This window comes from Astatotilapia calliptera, chromosome 18, assembly GCF_964374335.1.
Source record: "Astatotilapia calliptera chromosome 18, fAstCal68.1, whole genome shotgun sequence".
Taxonomy (NCBI): domain Eukaryota; kingdom Metazoa; phylum Chordata; class Actinopteri; order Cichliformes; family Cichlidae; genus Astatotilapia; species Astatotilapia calliptera.
This window is the reverse complement of record NC_137439.1, coordinates 2,688,273-2,711,716: the sequence shown is the minus strand read 5'-3', so window position 1 is coordinate 2,711,716 and position 23,444 is coordinate 2,688,273. Positions and strand designations below refer to the sequence as shown.

The 23,444-nt window shown below is 43.2% G+C and overlaps 1 protein-coding gene across 1 annotated transcript; it reads left to right on the top strand.

The window, feature by feature from the left end:
• The first annotated feature begins 10,571 nt into the window (after positions 1-10,571).
• On the top strand, positions 10,572-14,365 carry LOC113018307 (uncharacterized). Its single transcript, XM_080292946.1, has 6 exons — positions 10,572-10,644; positions 10,796-10,961; positions 11,120-11,623; positions 12,127-12,233; positions 12,361-13,889; positions 13,956-14,365. The coding sequence occupies exons 1-6, from the start codon at positions 10,572-10,574 to the stop codon at positions 14,064-14,066; spliced, it is 2,490 nt and encodes an 829-aa protein (XP_080149072.1). The 3' UTR covers positions 14,067-14,365.
• The last annotated feature ends 9,079 nt before the right edge of the window (positions 14,366-23,444 follow it).

The following is a 23,444-nucleotide window of genomic DNA, read 5'->3' as shown; positions in this document are numbered from 1 at the left end:
TGTTCAGCAGTGATTCAGCTTCATGTGGAGATGCTGTCAAAGAGAGCAGAGCAGCAGAGGACTGACATTTCTCACTGCAGCTCCAAACATTTGACTCCTTTTCTGTTTCAGAGCTTCCAGCTCCAGCAGCCTCCTGTCCTCCAGAGAGAGAGCCAGCAGACCTGCCAGCTCTGCAGCCAGCTGACTGTAAGATCACCTGCTGCCTCTCTGCATGGACAGCTCCAATGTCCAATGAGGCAGCTGGAACAAGTTTAGGCTCTTAAAGTTGCACTAATTGATCAAATCTTCATCCAACAAGCTCTGATAAAGCCACTGTACACTAGCTGCTCAGCACCAAACAGCAGACAGACCATAATATGTCAGAGATCAGTTTGTTAGCTGCTTGTGGAGTTCTTCTGCCCCCAAGTGGACACAAACACTACATCAATTCATCCACTTGAAGAAGAAGCTGTGACTGTTTCTATTTGGACTTTTTCTCCTTGATCTGAGAGGAATAACCCGACTGTCTGTCTGTCTCTTTGTGTCTGTCTGTCCTTCAGTGTCCTTCCAGTCTCAGTGCAGGGTGAAGCTGCTCTGCCTGCTGTACACAGTGCTGATAGTGAAGAGTCTGGTGTACTGCTGTGGACTCTCTCTGCTGATGATGCTCACAAACAAGGGAGCGTCCACCAACTGCACACATGCTGACTGACTGTTTCCTGCTCGCCTTTTCTCACCATCACATCTCATCAATTCATCTCATTCATCACTTTGATCACAAATGTTAGTTATGATGTGTTGAGCTTATTTTGCCTTTTTCTTCAACAGTTAGAAGATCATCTGAAATAAATACATCTTTACATGTATTGTTGCTCTGAGTTAGAATTCTTTTTGTGCTTATTGTGACTTTTATTGTAGTAACAAAAACCATCAGGAATATTTTTATCACAAGTTTTCACTTTGATTTTCAAATGTCAAACAGTGTAGTTGTGTTTGTGTGAACAATAAAGATTTGAAGATGAAGAGTTTGATTCTACTTTCATTGTGTGATCAACAACAACCCGTGTGAGTGAAGCACAAACTGACTGTATCCAAACTTGCTCTCCTGCAGCAGACGGGCTGTGTGGGTTTCTGCTCTGCAGCCTCCACACCGTTAGCTGTGGCTTTCACTTTAATAACACAATGACAGTTACAAGCAGGAACTCTGCTTCAAGAATGATTCCAGGAAGGATCTGTGTTCTTCACCTGTGAGAGAAACAGCTCAAATCCTCAACTCACAGCTGACAAATGAACTTTAATGGAATCAAAGGAGAGACCATGAAGCCCCTGCAGTCTGCTCAGCTCCCATTTTATTACCTGAGCTGAGTTTTTCATTCTGGATATCACACACGTAAGAACAGATCAAGTCTGAACAGCAAATGTTGGAGAATCATTTTGAAGTCTTGCTAAATGTCGTTATTATTACAAAAACTACTGAATGATTCAGAAAATCCTTTCCAACAAGCAGAAATATGCAAACAAAGTAGAAACAAGGCAACATGAGTCATTCAGATGCAGATAACATATTCTCCTTATTGTGAAGAACACAGTCATGAAATCTTTCTGTGTGTCATTCATTGAGTTGAAGTGCCTAATAGAAGAGGAAGAGCAGCAATAATCAATGATAGCTGAGACATTGAGAACATGGCTGTATGCCTGCTATCATAACAGCAAACAAAGCACACAAACAGCAAACACACAATAATGTGCTCGCAGCTTGTTGTGTGTTGTGTCATTTTTGACATTTCATGAAGTCACAAAAATGTGTGCGACTCATTAAAGGAGTGTGTACGTGTCACTCAGTGCTCTGTATTCATGTGTTCACCTCATTAAAGTCACTCAGACACTTTTCTCCTCCAAACTTACAGCACAGCTTCATATTTCACTGACTGATTCTTTCATTACATCCATTAAGGGTCACACAGTGAAATTAGTGCAAACTTACAAATGTGTTGCAACAATTTTGGCCTCCAAACTGAACTTTGAGACAAACAGTGAAGCTGTGAGCAAAAAGAGGCTCCAGTGTGTGTCATGGTGGAGGAAACTGTTGTATTCCCACATTCAAAACATGCTGATCTTATTGGATTTGTCCCTCAAAGTCTTTTTCCTCCTTTTTCTCTTCATCCAAATGTTCTAGCAGGCTGACTGTGAGTCCCTGTTGAACCTGTACAGCAGAAAGTAACAGCAGTCAGCGGCCTCCACTTGACTTCATGACTTCAACGCCTCGCACAGTCACTTTCACTTTCTTCCTTCTGTCTTTTAGTCCTAAAATGTAGAACAACACCAGATCCAAATATTTGTGTCCTTCACTCACATCTTCAAATGATCCCTTCCATATCAGAGATGATACAAAGGCAACATTTGTCTTATTTCTCTTTCAGGAATCAAAAAGTACTTTTGTACTGTTGTGTAAATGTGTGTGTAAAGGTGGATGACTGCCTGCTGCAGATGAAATCTAACCATGGCTACAAATAAATGAAGCTGACGTGAAACACAGCCCTGTTTTTATTACTGTTTATAGATATTAGAATTGATGATCATCATTTGAATGATTCTTAAAAAGGCTTTAATGAATCCTTCAGTCTGAAACCAACTTGGAACAAAACACATTAGAAGATGTGGGAAAGAACCACAGTGTGCACATATTTAAACACACAACAGAACCACAGTGTGCACATATTTAAACACACAACAGAACCACAGTGTGCACATATTTAAACACACAACAGAACCACAGTGTGCACATATTTAAACACACAACAGAACCACAGTGTGCACATATTTAAACACACAACAGAACCACAGTGTGCACATATTTAAACACACAACAGAACCACATGTGTTTGTTTCAAATAAGATTTTTACTCTAAATGTTGTTATATATGATTTTGGTTTTTTTTAACTACTTTGTGCGCAATTTATGAACTTTTAAAATATTTAACCATATTATCGTTTTTTTTAGATTTTTCTATTTATTTATAGTTTAGTTATATTTAGTGTTTTCATCACAGCTGTTAAACCACAGATAACAGTGTGTGTTAGTAAATTCACAGCAACATGAATGTTTCTGAGTGTTTGTGCATCATGTGACCCAGATTTTTGGATCTGCTGTCAGATTGAAATGAAGACGATGAAACCACAGCAGCTTCAGCTGAGCTGTCAATCAGCAGCAGCAGTCTTATCTGTGGGCCGCAGGGGCTGATGGGAGCTTTGAGGACCTGTTAGAAACCACGTGGCCCTCGTCTGATCTCACAGCTCGTCCTTGTTTGGCCTCAGCTGCATCAGAGCGCCACTTCTCCCCAGGTTCACCAGAGGAAACACCACTGCACAAAATGCTTTTCCTCCCAGCTGCTGCTCTGTGCTGTCTGTGTTCAGGTGAGTGTTTCCAGCCAATCAGGAGCCAACAAAGTCAACCTGTAACAAACACTGTCACACTAACCTTCATCTATCTGTCTGTGTCTCTACAGCACTGGTTACCATGGCAGCAGAAATGCTGATTCAGGACGATTTAACATTGACCAGGAGAGTTGGAAAAAGTGTCTCCTTCAGCTGTGGAGGGATTAATAAGTGTGATTATGACCCGATATTCTGGTACCAGAAGAAAGAAAAAGAAACATTCAGAGTGATTCTTTTTATTAATAAGAATAGTGGTTATGTTTACTCAGGTTATGATCATCCTCAGAAAGATGATTTTTCAGCTGAGAAAAAACAGAACAGCTGTGAGTTGAAGATAAAGAAAGTTAAACTCGATCATTCAGCCACCTACTACTGCGCTTGTTTGAAGCTTGATCCCCACAGTGAGAAATGATCCCTGCAGCCTGAACAAAAACCAACAGATGAACAGATGTCAAACAGTGTCTATGACAGGAAGAGAGCAGTAAACCACAGCCCAGCTTCACATGTTTCACCTCCATCTCAGAGTCACAAACATACTGAGCTCCATGTTGGTTTACTGCTCTAATAATTAAGATTATTTAATTTTAGCAATTATGTTAGCATGCTTAAATGAGTATTGTTTGTTAACTTTGGCCAATAAGCTTGAAAACAAAACACAGCTTCATGTGACAGTTTTGTTTTTTAGTGTTCAAGTCCAAGTCCCATTTAATCTTTCTTGCTTCCTTAAAGTGTTTACAGTTCAACTTTAGAATTCAAAAGAGCCCTCAGCATATTTTAATATTATATTTATTATATTACTATTAATATATTTCTCCAAAGAATCATGACTGTATATGAGTCTTGTAAAACATTTGTCTTAATGTTGTCTTATGTCAGATTTCAGTCAAGTCAGTTTTTAATTCAATGAATTCAATATCACACTCGCCATCATCCAATCAAGTCTGTGTAACTGGGAAGAAAATAGTCCGTTTAGTGACACAGGATACAAACATGGAAGCAAGATGCATAATTAGGATTATTTATAATAAATATGAATAAATTAGTGCAATTTCTTTAACCATAAAGAATAACAATCCTTTAGGACAGTGTCTCATCAATGCACTGAACTCACTATGTTATCCACCTAACAGCCTCCACATGCTCTCACTGTAATTTCTCCTCATGAATGAATTTATGCTGCACTAATCTGAATGTTTGCAGGGAAATCAAACGCATTTCACTCGCAGTACTCGAGCTGACTTATCTTTGTTTGAATGACGACTTGTACGCGCTGATTCCACAGACAAGGCACGAAAATATGTCAGGCTACGTCAGTAGCGGTTGGTCTTCAGGGTTTCTACTCCACGGCCGTATTTCATACGGGTCCACATTTCCAATGCACGCTATTTTCTGCAAGTACCGCTGCTTCGCCTCTGGACGCAATCGGTCTCTATACTGTTCATTCTCTTTTGAGCTGCTTTTAAGCATCTTTCTTGGAGTCGTTGTTCCAACACAGTGTGTTTGTTTTGATTCGTAGACCCCCGAAAATGGCGCTGCGCTCCCACAATGCATTGCGGCATGACGTCAACTCCAAAGCCTTATGCTCTGATGCATTGTGGGAGATGGAGTTATTCAGGAGACGCTGTTTCCTGAATAACTGAATAATCAGATCAGTAATTTCGTGACACTAATCAGTCATTTTGATTTAAAACACAGTTTAACTGAAGTGGTCAAACTGTTGTGATGATGTGGGGACTTTGCTGTGACTTATAAAGTGTCTGCTTACTTTTATTTGTTCTGTAAATATTGTAGTAGTGGCTAGTTTTAACCTTCTGATCCACACATCTGCTGCTGGTTACCAGTGAAGGAACTGATGTACTTTATTATAGTTTGTTAAAGATTTCTCTTTTGTTCTGGTCAATTTGAGCTTTAGTGTTTGTTTACAGCACAGCTGCATACAAGTGACAGCAAGTCAAAGTGAAGTTACCTGTCTGTCAGTAGCAGCCTGTATTCCGATTTATGTCTTTATTCAGTGTAAAGTTTAACTTTGTTGCCACAAAGACTTAGAGAGGAGGACAGAGAGGGCGAGAGCAGGATGAAGACAGCAAAGAGAGCAAAAAGAAAAAGTAAGAGAGGACATGTGGTTAAATTTACCAAAAGGATAAAGTTTATGAAGAGTTCACATAACTAAAGAGTGTTTTGTACTGTTATCAGTTGTGGATCCCCGACCTGCTGCTATAATAATTACTATGAGATTATATATTTGTTATTTTCTAGTTTGTAGTTGAGTGAGGAGGATGGAGAAAGAGAGGACAGAGAGGTTGTACAAAAACAGGAATAGAATAGAATAGAATAGAATTCAACTTTATTGTCATTGCACATGCACAGGTACAGGGCAACGAAATGCAGTTTGCATCCATCCAGAAGTGCTTTAGTGATATAGATATATTACAATATATATTAGCAATAGTATAGATATGTAAGTATATTACAGAAATGGGTCTATTATGGTATGTTATAATGTACACGGTATGAAGTATGTTGTGAATATTCTATAACTATAAGTATGTACAGGCTGTAGTGAGTACAAGCTATGTACAGGATATGAACAGGATATAAATATGAAAAACTATACAGAATATGAAATAAATAACTTTACAGAATCTGAGATATACAGTTATACAGAAATGGGAACTATGCAAGTTGTAAACAGTTGTAGGATTAAAGATTATTGAATGTACAGAATGATTATTTACACAGAGCTATACAGTAGTGCAGTTAAGATAAGTGAGGGTGTAGATAGTTTCTACAGAGGCTATATAAAGTGCTAGTGGTTGTGAGTGGTGGTTCACTCCATGTTATTATTATGTGTTTGAGGGTACAGTTGTCCATTGTGGGGGTGTGTATGTTCAGTCCATGAGTTTAACGTGGGTCAGATGTGATAATAATTTTTATAAAGTTTTTCATGTTTTTATTGATGAATTGCTTTCCAGTAGCACATTTCTAAAAATGCCAGTGAACATTGTGAACAGAGAATATTGATATGAATGATATCAGGAATCACTCCAACCACGGCTGAACAGGATGCCTGCCACTACAAATCTATTCTCCACTCATGGAATTGTAATGTTTGTCTAATTCAGCTGAGATGTGCAAACATGAAAAGGGTTGATTGCATTCACAATCAGCATATTCCATTAATAATAATTACAAGGCACTGCATGCATGACATTATGATTGGGAGGTGAGTCGCCTAAAAGTTGGAACCAAGAGTCTCACCTGAGCAAACATGAGACAGAATTCATGCTGAGGTTTTCAGACATGAAGCATAATTTAGGTCTTATTTTTCTGCTGGTTCAGTGAATTTCTGTCAGAGGATGAAGAAGCTCTCAGTGTTGGAATCTGTGAGATGTCAGCCTTCAACAAAGGCCTTGTTTGTCTGTTTACATGCCGTCGGGTGAACAGGGGATTCTGTGCTTTGTGTTTACATCGTTTGTGGGATTTACTGACCTGCTCTTTTAATTTGTTGTTCTTACTTTTTTTTTTTTTTTTTTTTTTTGGCCTGTCCCGTTTGGCTCTTTTGCCATCAGAATTGTTGTCTAAAGGCAAAGAAAGATGCCCAACGGATTTACTTTACCAAACTGACCATCCCAGCCTTGCCGTAATGGTCCATTTGATTCACCTTTTATTGTTTATTTTATTTTCACTTACTGAATACGGGACAGACTTGACTGGGGGAAAGAAGGGGAGAAAGAAAGAGGGAAAGAGAAACAGCTGAGAAGAGGGACGGGGGAGAAGGGCAAAAAACAAAAACCAACAGAATGAGCAGAGAAAAAAAATGCATATATCAATCACCTGGATCACCTGCTGAGAAAGAAAAAAGAAAGCAAGCAGAAGAGAACAAGAGTAATAGAATAAACAACATCACAATGATATATGGGAATATGACAGTAAATACTAAATATTAAACATTATTGTGCAGCACATAAGATCAACAGAACACAGTGTGCTTTGAGGTAGGAGCCAAAAAGGGTGTAGTTTGTGGGTGTGATCACCCGTGTGTACACCTGTGAGCATGGACGCGCTTGTTTTTTGTTTTTTAAAAGGTTCCTTCATGTAATGATCTGCTAGAGGGTGTGGGGGGGCCACAGCCCCGTCCTCCAGGGCGTGAAGCAGGTGTGGAGGAGATCAAAACTCCAGACATCCAGAGGCCCCCAGAACACAAGAGACCAAGGAAGACCAACAGAGGGGCAGCTGCGCCACTGTCCCAGAAAGAGCTGAGGAGAGTCCCAGATGAGGGCTCACTCAGCAGCCGCGGAGCAGAAGCCAGGGGGAGTTGCAGTGACGCGCCCGTGAGCTCCGCCGGCAGCCAGCTGCGCCTGAGTGACCGAGCCCCAGGCCGAGAGGCCGGGGGCACCCCACCTCCGAAGTGGCCCGAGCGAGCCCCAGGCTCCAGGCCCTGATAAGCGGCCACCAAGGAGTGAGCCGGTGTGTACCTGGACGCTGTCGAGGAGGGAAATTATTTTACTGCTATTGTTAAATAATTGTCATTGCATTAATAATATAATCTGCAGCATGGATATTGCATTCCAAGGTTTAAACAGTGTCTCTTTCAGAAAGACTGAGTTGCAGGCTGACAGGAAGTTGTATGTAGAAAGAAGCAGGAAGTTATTTTGAGCCGCAGGCTAAGACGAGGCTTTAACAATGTAACAGATAGCTTTAAGAAGGCCTTAAGCAGTTATGACTATTTTATATACAATGCATATCTGTGCTTATTAAAGAGTTGGAGCTCGGTCAATTAATTGGGGGTCGGAAGCTTTGTTCGGCGCGATGTTCGGACAATCTATTGTGCAAGTGACTTGGAGCCATAGAAGGAATCGCAATACATGCTTACAAAACACTTATATATCAGATCATTTTATATTAAGGTTTTAGTAGAGGTTCTTGATTAAAACATTTATTTAGTAGAAGACATACACATAGTCTCAGTGAGCTTCTGGTCTGGTAAAAGGTCAGAAGTGCAACAGGTGAATTGAGAAAGAGCATTTGAGGACGAGACACAGACAGTAGGTGAAGAGGTGACACAAAGAGCATGTGAGGTCAACACACACACACACACACACACTTTAAATTAGATTTATTTAGAGGAGAGGTTAGTTATGTTTGGCTGTAACTGCAAAATTGTCTTGGTAAAAGAGGAACCGTTTCTTGGTGTCTCGGCAAGAAAGAGGAACAAGACAAGAACTGAAAGGTAGACAGGAAGGGCTAGTCATGAAAATAGAAGATGATTTTCTAGGTGAAAAGTCATGATGATGTTGATCTGATCTATGTATAAAATGTATCTGTGACGCATGAAGGGGCGTCAGTAAACAAACCCTGATGCTATAAAATATCTGTTCATGCTTTGATTAAGTCGAAGACTACTTCCTGTCTGCGTACAGAGTTGTCTTCCCACGCGTGTATTCATTAAAATCATCGTTTGACTTCACCCGGCCGGATCGGTGTGGTTATTCTTCGATCACCTCTTGTACCCTTCCTCAATATTGAATCTTAACATTTGGGGGCTCGTCCGGGATTTGAACCCGGGACCTCTCGCACCCCAGCGAGAATCATACCCCTAGACCAAGTGAAAAGACACTAATCCGAGGAACTATTGGAGAGGTAAGTATACGGAGGTGAGCGCGTTGCGCATAAGGGTTGCTGGTGTCATATATTAACACTTTGAGGGCGAATAATTTTGATTGAGTGTCAACGCCTGAGAACGCGAGGACAGCGTCTAAAGTGCTGGGTTAAACTTTGTGTATCACCGAGCAGGGGAAGAGGAGCCAGTGGTTGCGAGAACAGCGAGACGAAGACTGAAACCGAAAGTTAAGCGTGTCTGGGTGACCTAGACCAAGAAGGTGGAGTCGACCAACGCCATTGGAAGAGGTAAGTCTGTGTTTCAGAGAATGGCTGACAGCTCGGGTGCGACACCTAGTAGGAAAAGGGGATGCAAACCTCTGAAGGATCAGCTCGAACAGCGTAAGAAAGCTGTTCGCTTGGCTTCCCCTGGAGTATTAAAATCAGCAGAGAAAGAGTGCCAAGCGATGGAGGTTGAGGTAAGTAAACCTATTATATCCCAACAGAAAGGGCTGGGTGATAAAATACCTCTGAGCTTGGTGTTAAAAACTGAAGGAGAAGTGTATGGACAAATGCATGAGGCCCTACGTGCGTCCATAGAGGCATTAACGGCATTGGAGGTTATAAAGCAGAGAGTAATGCAGGGAGGGCCAGAAGAGGAGAATGAAGACCGTGCGACGTCATCAGAAGAAGAAGACGATGAGGAGGACGAAGATGGAGGAGCTGAACCCCAACCAAGTACAAGCCTAATTTTGAGGAAAAGAAGTGTGAAGAGAGACCAAGCACAGAGACAGCCCATATTTAAGAGCTCAAAGGGGAAAGGAAAGTTGAGGAAGAGTAGAAGAGTGAGTTTTGAACAAGGAGCTCCTGACCCTGGTTTAAGTCTGCCTCTAATAGCAGGTCCAAAGAACGAACCAGTTTATCGCGCCTATAAGGTGAGAGATTTGGAAGCATTGGTTAAACAACTTCCACCAATAACTAAGGGAGAACATTGGGAAGGAGAAGAATTAGCGCTGGGCGACTTTCGCACTTTGGCCGGACGTTGTATGCTGGGTGGTGGGTTAGCAGATGTAGAGCAGATAGCTCAAACAACCAGATATGCAAATGACCTGAAATATCATGAGGTGCAGAGTGACTTAGCAGATGCAGTTCGGGAGAAGGACCCAACTCCTAACTTTGGAGCCATTCCAAAAATTATTTGGGATCCTAAAAACACACCCAGAGAGTGTTTAGCTAAAGCAAAGGAACAATGGTTGTTAGGAACAGGAATACATCCGGGGAAGGAGGGTGAAAGTAGAGCGTGGTTTCGTTCGGCAGTGCTGGCAGGGCTGCCCAACCAGGTTGCAGTTGACTTGGAAAAGAACCCAGATTTTGCCGTTGCAGACTCGGTGCAGTGGGAGAGACATGTGACCCACAGACTTCAGCAGGAACAGGATTTGACGAACAAACAAAAGAAAGAGTTAGATGAAGTACAGGCGCAGCTGCTTAGGCTGCAGCTGGGTGAGGCTCGCGAAAAATATAATGCGAAGAAAAAAGAACCGAAAGAACTAAATAAGACTATAATGGTGGCAAGGCCTCAGCCCGATCCTGTGCCTGACTGGCCAGATCAGGATCCGGGTCTCTACCCTGATGATCGTTGGCCCGCCAATGCACCAAGGCAGCGTCAACCCGTAGGGAATTGGGGGACCGGTGGACCGCAGAGAGGGCGTGGTGGATCCGTGAGGGGAGGACAAAGGGCTCGGAATCCGGGGAATCCTGGCAGTGTGTCTTGGACTGGCTGTTACAGCTGTGGAGCAGAAGGACACTGGTCCCGAGAATGCCCTGAATCGCAGCGAAATTATCAGAGGCGAGGCTATCAACCCCAGGCACGAGGAGGCCCAAGACAAAGAGTTGCTTACAGGGGAGCACATCAAGCTCCAAACCCGAATGCAGCACCAGCCCCCCAGTACCCAGTAGCCGACTGGGGCTGGGAGGGGGAGCAATACTGATGGAGCCCGGAGAAACTGAACAGCGTGGGGACGGCAGAACCTATGCTGTCAATGATGATGATCCAGCATTGACAAAGCTGGGAAAACAGACTTTGAAGCACCAATATGTGGTGTCCTCACAGGTGCCTGGAAAATCTCATGGGCAGGGACCTGCTTGTGAAACTGGGATCACCTTCAAAGACTCAATATTTAGTCCAGAACTCTGAACAACCCACTGCCGAAATCTACTGGGGGAGGCTAGTGGAAGAAGGCATTCTGAGACATTATCAGCTGTGGAAACCCTGGATAATGAGCCTGGCCGTCTATTCCCCCCCGCGAGATCCTTTCCACGTTACACTCTTTTATGATAGGGAAGATAATGATATCTATCGGGAACAGTTCCAGTCTGATCTTGAGGGACAGACGTGGAATGTGCAAACACATAACATTTATGTTGGACCAGAAGGTGTGGCCGCGGCTGTGAAATTTACTGATGAACAACTGCCTTGGTACAATGTGGGAGAGGATTCAGCCCCTCACATTACATTGGCGGTCCACGAGGGTCATGGGCCAAGAGATCTGGGACCAATGGTCAAGCGGGCGCTGGACAACGCATGCTGGCAAAGCACCCAAATTCCAAACGTCTGGTATGCACCAAAATGTAAAATATATCGCATAACTTGTTTGTCCAACGATGCAGTGATCTTAGAACATAAAGAAATCTCCAGAATACATGGCAGGGAAAGAATGGATCATCCTGATGCAGTAGCTGAGCTCTCAAAATTGCCTGGTACTTTGTGGTCCGCAGGGCCCACAGATGTAGGTCTAGCTAACTGTTCGCCTGTCCTGTTCCGGCTGAAGTCTGACATACCATTTAACAGACCATAATAGAAGCACAAAACTGAAGACCAAAAGTGGTTCACATGTATTGACCTAGCGAATGCATTCTTTTGTCTCCCACTGCACGAGTCACTCAGAGACATTTTCTCATTTACATACAGAGGCCGCAAATTTAGGTACACACGCCTACCACAAGGCTTTGCACTCTCACCAGGAATTTTTAATCAGGTGTTGAAAGAGGCATTGTCCCCATGTCAACTGCCAGGGGGCTGTACATTAATAGAGTATGTTGATGATCTTCTTATTGCAGCCCCGTCAGCAGCGGCCTGTACGGCAGCATCGCTCGTGGTGTTGAACAGATTGGCGGAGTGTGGCTTCAAAGTGAGCAAAGAAAAACTGCAGTTGGTCCGGCCAGAGGTAACATTCCTGGGCCGGGTGATCGCACACAGATCAGTGGGGTTAATGAACACACACAGAGACCAAATTCTGACACATCCAAAACCAAGAACTGTGAAGGAGTTGCTTTCCTTTCTTGGCTTGACAGGTTACAGCAGGCAGTTCATTCCGAACTATGCGGGTAAAACGGCCCCTTTAAGGGACCTGATCAAGAAAGTTGGTGTTCGAAATCTGAAGGCTGAATTGCCTTGGACGCCGGACACAGAGACAGCGTTCATTTCACTAAAACAGGATTTGTTAAGAGCCACAGATCTGGCCACACCTAACTATGATGAGGCATTTTATCTTGATGTTTCAGAAACAAAGGGAGTTGTGAATGGTGTGTTGTTTCAGAAAAAAGGGGGAGGTAGGGATGTACTTATGTATGTTAGCATAAGATTAAATTCAACAGAAGCAAGGCATCCCACATGCACACAACACGCAGCAGGAGTAGCAAAGATAATTCAGAAAACAGCACATATAGTGAGGGAACACCCACTGAAAGTGCTTACTACACACAGTGTAGTGGCCTATGTGAACTCACAGGCATTCACAATGACTCCACTGACGCAACAAAGGTTCAGCAAAATTTTAGAGGCGCCAAATCTGATATTCACACATGAAGGAATAAATATGGCAGACCTAATGGGGTCAGGAGAACCACATGACTGTATTAAGAAAGCCCAGGTTGAAGGAAAAATCGAGGGACAACAGTCGGCCCAGAGAGCTGAAGTGATAGCCCTAACTCGAGCCCTGAGGTTGGCTAAAAACATGAGAGTGAACATCTACACTGACTCAGCATATGCGTTTGGAGCAGCTCATGTGGAACTGGCTCAGTGGAAGGGAGCCGGGTTCAGAACGGCCACTAATGCACCCATCTGTCACAAAAAGGCCCTGGAGGACCCAGACGAGGTAAGTATTATAAAATGCAAAGGCCACTCACAAGCAGACAGTATGGTGGCAAGAGGAAATCAGAAAGCTGACGAAGCCGCAAAGGAAGCAGCGGGCTACAAAGGACAGAGACAACTGGTGCAGGTAACCCCAGAAGAGGAGGTTAGCACTAACAGCATGGAAGAAGTTAGACAGGCTCAGGAGGAGACATCCCCAGAGGAAAAGGGGGTGTGGGAAAACAAAGGAGCCTGGCAAGATGGCGGTTTGTGGAGGGGGCCAGATGGGCGTCCCGCTTTAACGGCCAAAATGGCGGAACAAAAGGTGAATGAGGCTCACGGGCTTGGTCACGTGGGAGTGAAACAGATGGAGAGAAATTTGTGCCGATGGTGGCATCCTGATTTGAGAAGGATGATACTGGAAAAGGCCAGAACGTGCCTAATTTGTGGGGCATACAACCCAAAGCCAGCAGTAAAACCTGAAGCTGGTAAGTTTCTCATGCCAGAAAGGCCAGGAGAAGAGGTCGTGATTGATTATACCGACATGATTGATACAGGCCCAGGTGGGGTGAGGTATTTGTTGGTGTGTGTGGATGTTCTGACTGGATGGCCCGAAGCATGGGCGACCAAATGTGAAGACGCGAAAAGCGTGATTAAGTGCTTAATCAATCATTACATTCCAAGGCATGGGTTTCCCAAGAGAATTAGATCAGACAATGGTACTCACTTCAAGAATAAAGATTTGCAAGAGGTAGAGAGGATGTTGGGAGTGCAACATAAGTTCGGGACGGTCTTTCATCCTCAATCTCAAGGAAAGGTAGAGAGGATGAACCTAAATTTGAAAAACAAGTTGGCTAAAATTTGTGCGCAGACAGGGCTAAATTGGGTCGCAGCCCTGCCCATTGCTTTGATGACCATAAGATGTTGATGATGATGTTAACTTTGTATTTCAGGTGCAGTTATAACTATTTTATACATATTGCATTTTGTGCTTTTAAAGGAGTTGTGGCTCAAATTTGTCTCTGGAGGGTCACGAGCCTTTGGCTAGCGCTATGATTAGCCAATCTACTGTGAGGATAATATGAGTTCATGAAGGATTGCACACGCTTACAGACACAGAGTTAAGAAACACACATGACAGTAGTGATTCCAGGCAAAAGGCCCTAAATTCATTTAGCTTTTAACTGAACTTAAAGAAGGACCAAAGAGGAAGGAAAGCATATATTTTGGTTAGAATTAGAAGGTATTGTTACATTAAAGGAGCAAAATGAAATAAAAAGGCTATACCAAAACAGGTGATAACATAGGAAATGTGAGGTTTTAAAATGAAGTTAGTGTTAACACATAGGAGTTGTTTCAAGGCAGCATTTAGCTATGATGAAATGTATACAGGAGCAATTGCTTATATGCTTAAACTTAATTGATTAAAGTGGTTGTTTTCTTTTGGAGTAGATTAACTTGCAGCAGCGACAACTTGTGCACAGGATGTTGATGATCAGATAAGGGGAAGTAGAGCGAGCAACTGGACGTGAAACCAGCGCTTAAAAGAATTTTAAAGTGATGAGTAACGTTGAAGAGTATACATAAATACAAGTCAATAAGTTAAGAAGGTAATTAGGATCAGGCTTTTGATTAAAGAGTCCCAGATAGGATAAGTTAGGGAGATGCAAGAAAAGGTGTTTTGTTTCCTTTGCAGAAGATCGATCTCGGCGACCACAGGAGGGGCGAGGATCCTGGAGATCTCGAGGTTCGAGACCACCAGAGAAGGGTCTGCGTGAGGACACAATGTATTGTGACCTCTGGTGTTCCAGAGGTCAAAAGGGGGAGTGTCGAGGAGGGAAATTATTTTACTGCTATTGTTAAATAATTGTCATTGCATTAATAATATAATCTGCAGCATGGATATTGCATTCCAAGGTTTAAACAGTGTCTCTTTCAGAAAGACTGAGTTGCAGGCTGACAGGAAGTTGTATGTAGAAAGAAGCAGGAAGTTATTTTGAGCCGCAGGCTAAGACGAGGCTTTAACAATGTAACAGATAGCTTTAAGAAGGCCTTAAGCAGTTATGACTATTTTATATACAATGCATATCTGTGCTTATTAAAGAGTTGGAGCTCGGTCAATTAATTGGGGGTCGGAAGCTTTGTTCGGCGCGATGTTCGGACAATCTATTGTGCAAGTGACTTGGAGCCATAGAAGGAATCGCAATACATGCTTACAAAACACTTATATATCAGATCATTTTATATTAAGGTTTTAGTAGAGGTTCTTGATTAAAACATTTATTTAGTAGAAGACATACACATAGTCTCAGTGAGCTTCTGGTCTGGTAAAAGGTCAGAAGTGCAACAGGTGAATTGAGAAAGAGCATTTGAGGACGAGACACAGACAGTAGGTGAAGAGGTGACACAAAGAGCATGTGAGGTCAACACACACACACACACACACACTTTAAATTAGATTTATTTAGAGGAGAGGTTAGTTATGTTTGGCTGTAACTGCAAAATTGTCTTGGTAAAAGAGGAACCGTTTCTTGGTGTCTCGGCAAGAAAGAGGAACAAGACAAGAACTGAAAGGTAGACAGGAAGGGCTAGTCATGAAAATAGAAGATGATTTTCTAGGTGAAAAGTCATGATGATGTTGATCTGATCTATGTATAAAATGTATCTGTGACGCATGAAGGGGCGTCAGTAAACAAACCCTGATGCTATAAAATATCTGTTCATGCTTTGATTAAGTCGAAGACTACTTCCTGTCTGCGTACAGAGTTGTCTTCCCACGCGTGTATTCATTAAAATCATCGTTTGACTTCACCCGGCCGGATCGGTGTGGTTATTCTTCGATCACCTCTTGTACCCTTCCTCAATATTGAATCTTAACAACGCCCATCCCCGGACACAAAGAACCACCAACGCACCGATGTCTGAGGGGGTCCGCCACTGGCAGGGGAAGTGGTGGTAGGGGGAGATAGGCCTCCAAACCTTGGAGGGCCTGAGATGTCCCCAGAGAGGTGGTGTCTGATACCCAACCTGACATATAGACACAGACATACAGGCACACACAGACACAAACATCCATTCCCACCCTCATGCTCTCATATGCACTTACTCCACACTCAACCAACGTGGAGACAGACATAAAGAGACGTTGTACACACGATCACACTCCCCAAGCGTACTCTACAAACCGGGTCTAGGTGCCCTCGCCCCTGGAGGGGGGAACTGCACCCAGACCCAGGTGGTGTTTCCCTTTTCCCTGCGGTGGGGGGAGGCAGACCGCCCCGACTCCGCAGCAGCAGGAAGGCTCCACACTCCAGACCGCAGTCGGACGGCCAACTCCTCCTCCTAGCCCCCCTGCTCCAGCAGGTCGCAGAGAACGGGGGTGAGAGAAGACTCCAAACCTCCCTCCACCCGCTCATTGTAGTGTTGATGCATATGTGTTCTAAGGTGCATTTAAAACCCAGGAGGGCATGGAGCTACCTGCCAGAGAGCAGCAGGTAAGCGCATGGTCCCTCCTGCTAGCCCTCAATGTCTACGTGTATTTAAAATTGAGAGGTGGGCAACGATGCCAGGGGTGGGGTGTACACCCTGATGGTACTTTGGACTCCGTGTATCGTGCCCACCCCCAAGATCCTATATGTATGTGTAATGAGAGTGTGAATAATGTGAATGTCTAAGTTGTGGGATAAAATTGAGGCAGAGGCAGCCAGAAGGGGACGGGGGGGGGGGGGGGGGGGTAGCCTCCTCTGCACCCTGGTGACATACCCCTACTCCAAGGCCCTGCATGTGTGGGTGGTTGTGGTGGAGCGGGAAGAGGGAGGCAGCTGGAGATGGGGAGGGAAGGAAGGGAGGGGCAAGTGACCCCTCCCTGGGGCCAGCTCCCCCGCTGACCCCAGTAGGCACCCCCATACTCCGCGACCCGCCAGGGAAAGGGGGCCCAGGCCCATCCAGACCGGGCCCAGTGCAGCAGCGCCGCCCGGCCCCACAGAGCCCGGGACAGTCCACCCAACCCCACCACAGAGAAAACTGCACCCACCCCACCATCCACTCATCTTCCAGACTACATGAGACAATAAACGCCCAGGCTGAGATCTTCCTCCACCTCTCCTGTATCTCCCCCTCCTGCAGAGGGAGCTCCTGAGGAGAGGAAAGCTCCTGCAAGATGTGACAATCTCCCCCACCAGTTGAAGAGCCCCCCAGGTGGCTCGACGCACCGGCGGCACCCTGCTCCAGGGCTGGGCCCCCATGCAAGCCCCCGAGGCCCGGTCCGGGTCCCAGCCCAGAGACGGAGCGCCCCCAGAACCTCACGCCCATCCCGGACCCACCCAGGGGCAGCCAGGCTACCAGGTCAGTAACCCACGTCCGTCAGCACAGACCCTCCCCTAGCCCCGCTGCACGCAGCCGCGAGGAAACAGTCACCTGAGAGCCAACAGAGCCCCTAACCGGACATGACCGCTACCCCGGGTTCAGCCCCCCAAGGAAGATGCCTCCGGGGAACCCCCTGACGCCCTAAGCCTGTCCCTACCCCCACACCAATCACAACAGTGAAGGCGGGACCAAACTATGACCCCCCACCCCCACTAGGTGATGGAGCTGATCAAAGGAGCCCAGAGCAATTGATCTGATGTGGTGGCAGAGGCTGTATCGAGACTAATGTAATCTAATAGATAATTTCTATATTGGTTAGAATTAAGATTATTTTTATTTTTCCAGTTCATGAGGACTGTTTTCTTGGCTATGCATAGGGCAGTGAAAACCATATGGGCGATATTCTTTTCTGAAGTGACATTATCTAAGCTGCCCAACAAACACACTAAGGGGGAAGTTGGAATGTTACATTTCAGACACTTTGATAAGTCTTCACATATCTCACGCCAAAACTTCTGAACTGGTGGACCGAACCAAAGAGCGTGGATATAATTGTCCGGTGAATTGGTTTGGCAGTGTGAGCAGTTGTTGGTAGACGTAAAGCCCATCTTGAACATCCGATGACCTGTATAGTGCACTCTATGTAATATTTTGTATTGAATTAATTGAAGACTGGGATTTCTAATTAGATGAAAGGTTTTTAAGCAAATCTGAGACCAGAAGTTTAGGTCTAAGTTAACTGATAAATCCGCTTCCCATTTTGCAGTAGGAAGCATTCTGTATATTTTGGATAGTAATTTGGGGGGTTTAAGAGTAAGAAATTGAACCACACTTGGTGGTGTTTGTAGTTCAACTTGACCCGGTTTAAATTTCTTTTTTACTATGGATTTAATTTGTTGATATTCTAAAAATCTTTTCTTGTTGATCCCATATTGTGTAACTAGTCCGTCAAATGAAATAAATTCTGTTCCTTCTAGTATATGTTCTAAATATTTGATTCCTTTATCACTCCAATCTGAAAAGTTTATCATATTATTGTTTTGTAATATGTCAGGGTTCTTCCAGATAGGTGTACGTTTGCATGGGATTAATGAAGACGCCGTCAATTTTAGAAACTCCCACCATGCTGTCAGAGAAGAGCTGATGTTGATGCTTTTAAAGCATTCATGTCGTTGGATGTTTGAGCTGATAAATGGTAGGTCTGAGATCTCTAGATTATTGCAGAGTGCTTGTTCTACATCTAACCAAGGTTCATCTAAGAGGGTATGTTTTAGCCATCCTGAGATAAACTGAAGCCTGTTGGCTAAGAAGTAGTGCTGAAAGTTAGGCAGTTCTAGTCCTCCTTTATCCTTGGTCTTTTGTAGTGTTTTTAAGCTTATACGTGGGGGTTTTATTTTTCACATATAGTTGTTTTTTCTTTATTTATTTTTAGCTGGTTTGCTAGAAATTGTCTGGATTTATTACCATGTTCATAATTTTGTAGGCGTAGTCTTTGTACTAAGAATTTTGTTTTTTTATCAATTATCTCATTTAATTCTAGTTTTGTTTTGCGTATTTTGTTCAATGTTTCCTGATCTTGGTGGGACGCGTAGGCTTCTTCTAGTGATTTGATGTTTTTTTCTAATTCCTGAATATTTTTGTTTTCTTCTTTCTTTTTGTGTGATGAGAAAGAAATTATTTTACCTCTCATCACAGCTTTCCCTGCTTCCCATAGAACAGAAGCTGATGTTTCGGGAGTGTCATTATAGTTCAAATATGAAGTCCACTCTTTTTTAAAATATTTAATAAAGTCTTCATCTTTAAGTAGTGATATATTAAATCTCCAGTTTTTTCTTGGCGTAGTATTATTCTTGTGCATTAGTGTTAAAGATACAGGACCATGATCGCTGACAGCTATAGGGTGAATCTCAGTGTCTGAAATGTCGTTCAGCAGTGAGCTACTGACCAAAAAATAATCCAGACAAGAGTAGGAGTGATGGACATGTGAGAAAAAAGTATATTCCTTACTGGTGGGGTGAAGGGAGCGCCATGCATCGCAAAGACCAAAGTCGCTCATATACTGATTGATTATATTTGTGGACTGCCAAGAAAACATTAAATAAACGAGCTGTGATACCTGTAACTGTTCCACGTCAGTCGGTTTTATAGTCACTGTCTAGACTTCTATTTCTGTAATTTGAGGTCAGAAGAGTTTTTTTCTTTTTCTTTTTTTTTTTTTTTACAATTTTACATGTTATAAGCACAAACGAGCACCTTTGTAATTTCAGTTGTTTTCGTTTGTGTCGTCTACCTTGAGGTCCACTTTTGTTGCTATAGTTTGTGTTTGTTAGTGTCGACCACAGAGAGAGTTTACAGTCAGGTGTTGACATTGGTGAAAAACCTCAGTGAGCAACTGATGGTTAAAAGTGGTTATAATAAAAATGTTCAATTCATTCAGATATTTCTGTATTCAAAGCAAAAAATGGTTGATGTGAATGAGTGTACCAATTTTAGACACGATATGGTTGAAACTAAAACTTGTTATTGGAGCTTATTTAAACATACCGTGATATATATCGTGTATTGTGATATAGCCAAAAAATATTGTGATATTAGATTTTCCTCATATCGCCCGGCCGTACACAGGAGCCCTCAAGCTCCCAGATTAAAGACCGCCCCCGGGGCAAGTGGGGAGTGCAGACTGAAGGCCTTATTTTATTCTCTAAACTACATTTACATCTCGGTGGTGAAAACATGACACAAACACACACTACAAACTTCAGTAACAACTCAAAAAACAGATATAACAAAGAGCAAAGCACTCCCCCAGGTTTTGGGGTGTTTTTTACATTTCTTTTACCGCAGGCAGTAAAAGATCAAGTGCTCGGGGCCTTCAGCGGCTCTCACTTTTATTCATTTAAATTTCTAAAATGTTCCATCTTGGAAAAACAGACTTTTCAGTCTTTGTTTATCAGCATCAGTGGGTCCGACTCACTTGTATTAACACATTATCTCGTGCTACTGTCTGAATGTCATAACCTATTAAAAACCCACACAAAGCCAAAACATGTGGGCATGAAAAATATCACTTTGTTGTCCCACACAAAATATCACAAACAATGTTCGACTCATAATGTTGATGACTTGAAATATCCACAAGATGTTTTATATAAAGGGCAATAATGTGTCATACAGTGCAGGTCAACATCATATTCTAGTGTCTATCATTTTTCCCCTGAGCTCATATTTCTATTTCAATTCAAAACACCTTAATTCCAGCTGTTTTTCAGCTAGAAGTATGTCCACAAAACACCAAACAGTATCTATAGTTTGTTTATCCCTAAAGTGCTCTGAGGAAAAGGAGAAAAAAATGAATTAAAATAAAAACTTTCATCCAAACAAAATCATTGAATCGCTGAAAATCGTCTTTTATTAGTGATTACAGGATATTTATGTTCTTAAATAGAATCTGTATCAAGATAAACACTAAAAATGATTTTGTAAAACCCATTGATTACATTTTCATTTGAATTTTCATTTGCATGATGCAGAAAACAAATGAACTATAACTGTAGTGAACTTTGTGCTGATGAGTAGTTTAGTGATCAGAGTCCATGTAGTTTCCAGGATCAGACTGAATGCAGTGCAGTGCTGGAAGCTGCTGCTGACTGTGTGAATGTGTGTCTGTGCTGCTTGTTGCTGCTGTCAAACTTCAGATGAGCAGGTAGTGAAGCCCGTGGTGAGCGTGTACCCAGCAGCATCCAGAGCCCACCTGGAGGGGAACAGCTCCCTGCTGTGTGTGGCCTCAGCCATGTTTCCTCCTCTGGTCCAGTTCTCCTGGAAAAGACAGAAGAAGAACGGCGGAGAAGCGGAGGAGCTGCCCCCTGCTGAGGGAGAGCAGCTGGAGCTCAGAGAGGCGGGACGCACCATTGCCATCAGGATGGTTGATGGGAGCCATTCTGACACATATAAATACAGCTGCTGGGTGAAGCACGAGGGGGGCACAGTGGAGGCCCGAACACAACAAGGTAATGAAGGCTTGGTGACTGTGTTCAGCAGTGATTCAGCTTCATGTGGAGATGCTGTCAAAGAGAGCAGAGCAGCAGAGGACTGACATTTCTCACTGCAGCTCCAAACATTTGACTCCTTTTCTGTTTCAGAGCTTCCAGCTCCAGCAGCCTCCTGTCCTCCAGAGAGAGAGCCAGCAGACCTGCCAGCTCTGCAGCCAGCTGACTGTAAGATCACCTGCTGCCTCTCTGCATGGACAGCTCCAATGTCCAATGAGGCAGCTGGAACAAGTTTAGGCTCTTAAAGTTGCACTAATTGATCAAATCTTCATCCAACAAGCTCTGATAAAGCCACTGTACACTAGCTGCTCAGCACCAAACAGCAGACAGACCATAATATGTCAGAGATCAGTTTGTTAGCTGCTTGTGGAGTTCTTCTGCCCCCAAGTGGACACAAACACTACATCAATTCATCCACTTGAAGAAGAAGCTGTGACTGTTTCTATTTGGACTTTTTCTCCTTGATCTGAGAGGAATAACCCGACTGTCTGTCTGTCTCTTTGTGTCTGTCTGTCCTTCAGTGTCCTTCCAGTCTCAGTGCAGGGTGAAGCTGCTCTGCCTGCTGTACACAGTGCTGATAGTGAAGAGTCTGGTGTACTGCTGTGGACTCTCTCTGCTGATGATGCTCACAAACAAGGGAGCGTCCACCAACTGCACACATGCTGACTGACTGTTTCCTGCTCGCCTTTTCTCACCATCACATCTCATCAATTCATCTCATTCATCACTTTGATCACAAATGTTAGTTATGATGTGTTGAGCTTATTTTGCCTTTTTCTTCAACAGTTAGAAGATCATCTGAAATAAATACATCTTTACATGTATTGTTGCTCTGAGTTAGAATTCTTTTTGTGCTTATTGTGACTTTTATTGTAGTAACAAAAACCATCAGGAATATTTTTATCACAAGTTTTCACTTTGATTTTCAAATGTCAAACAGTGTAGTTGTGTTTGTGTGAACAATAAAGATTTGAAGATGAAGAGTTTGATTCTACTTTCATTGTGTGATCAACAACAACCCGTGTGAGTGAAGCACAAACTGACTGTATCCAAACTTGCTCTCCTGCAGCAGACGGGCTGTGTGGGTTTCTGCTCTGCAGCCTCCACACCGTTAGCTGTGGCTTTCACTTTAATAACACAATGACAGTTACAAGCAGGAACTCTGCTTCAAGAATGATTCCAGGAAGGATCTGTGTTCTTCACCTGTGAGAGAAACAGCTCAAATCCTCAACTCACAGCTGACAAATGAACTTTAATGGAATCAAAGGAGAGACCATGAAGCCCCTGCAGTCTGCTCAGCTCCCATTTTATTACCTGAGCTGAGTTTTTCATTCTGGATATCACACACGTAAGAACAGATCAAGTCTGAACAGCAAATGTTGGAGAATCATTTTGAAGTCTTGCTAAATGTCGTTATTATTACAAAAACTACTGAATGATTCAGAAAATCCTTTCCAACAAGCAGAAATATGCAAACAAAGTAGAAACAAGGCAACATGAGTCATTCAGATGCAGATAACATATTCTCCTTATTGTGAAGAACACAGTCATGAAATCTTTCTGTGTGTCATTCATTGAGTTGAAGTGCCTAATAGAAGAGGAAGAGCAGCAATAATCAATGATAGCTGAGACATTGAGAACATGGCTGTATGCCTGCTATCATAACAGCAAACAAAGCACACAAACAGCAAACACACAATAATGTGCTCGCAGCTTGTTGTGTCATTTTTGACATTTCATGAAGTCACAAAAATGTGTGCGACTCATTAAAGGAGTGTGTACGTGTCAGTCAGTGCTCTGTATTCATGTGTTCACCTCATTAAAGTCACTCAGACACTTTTCTCCTCCAAACTTACAGCACAGCTTCATATTTCACTGACTGATTCTTTCATTAC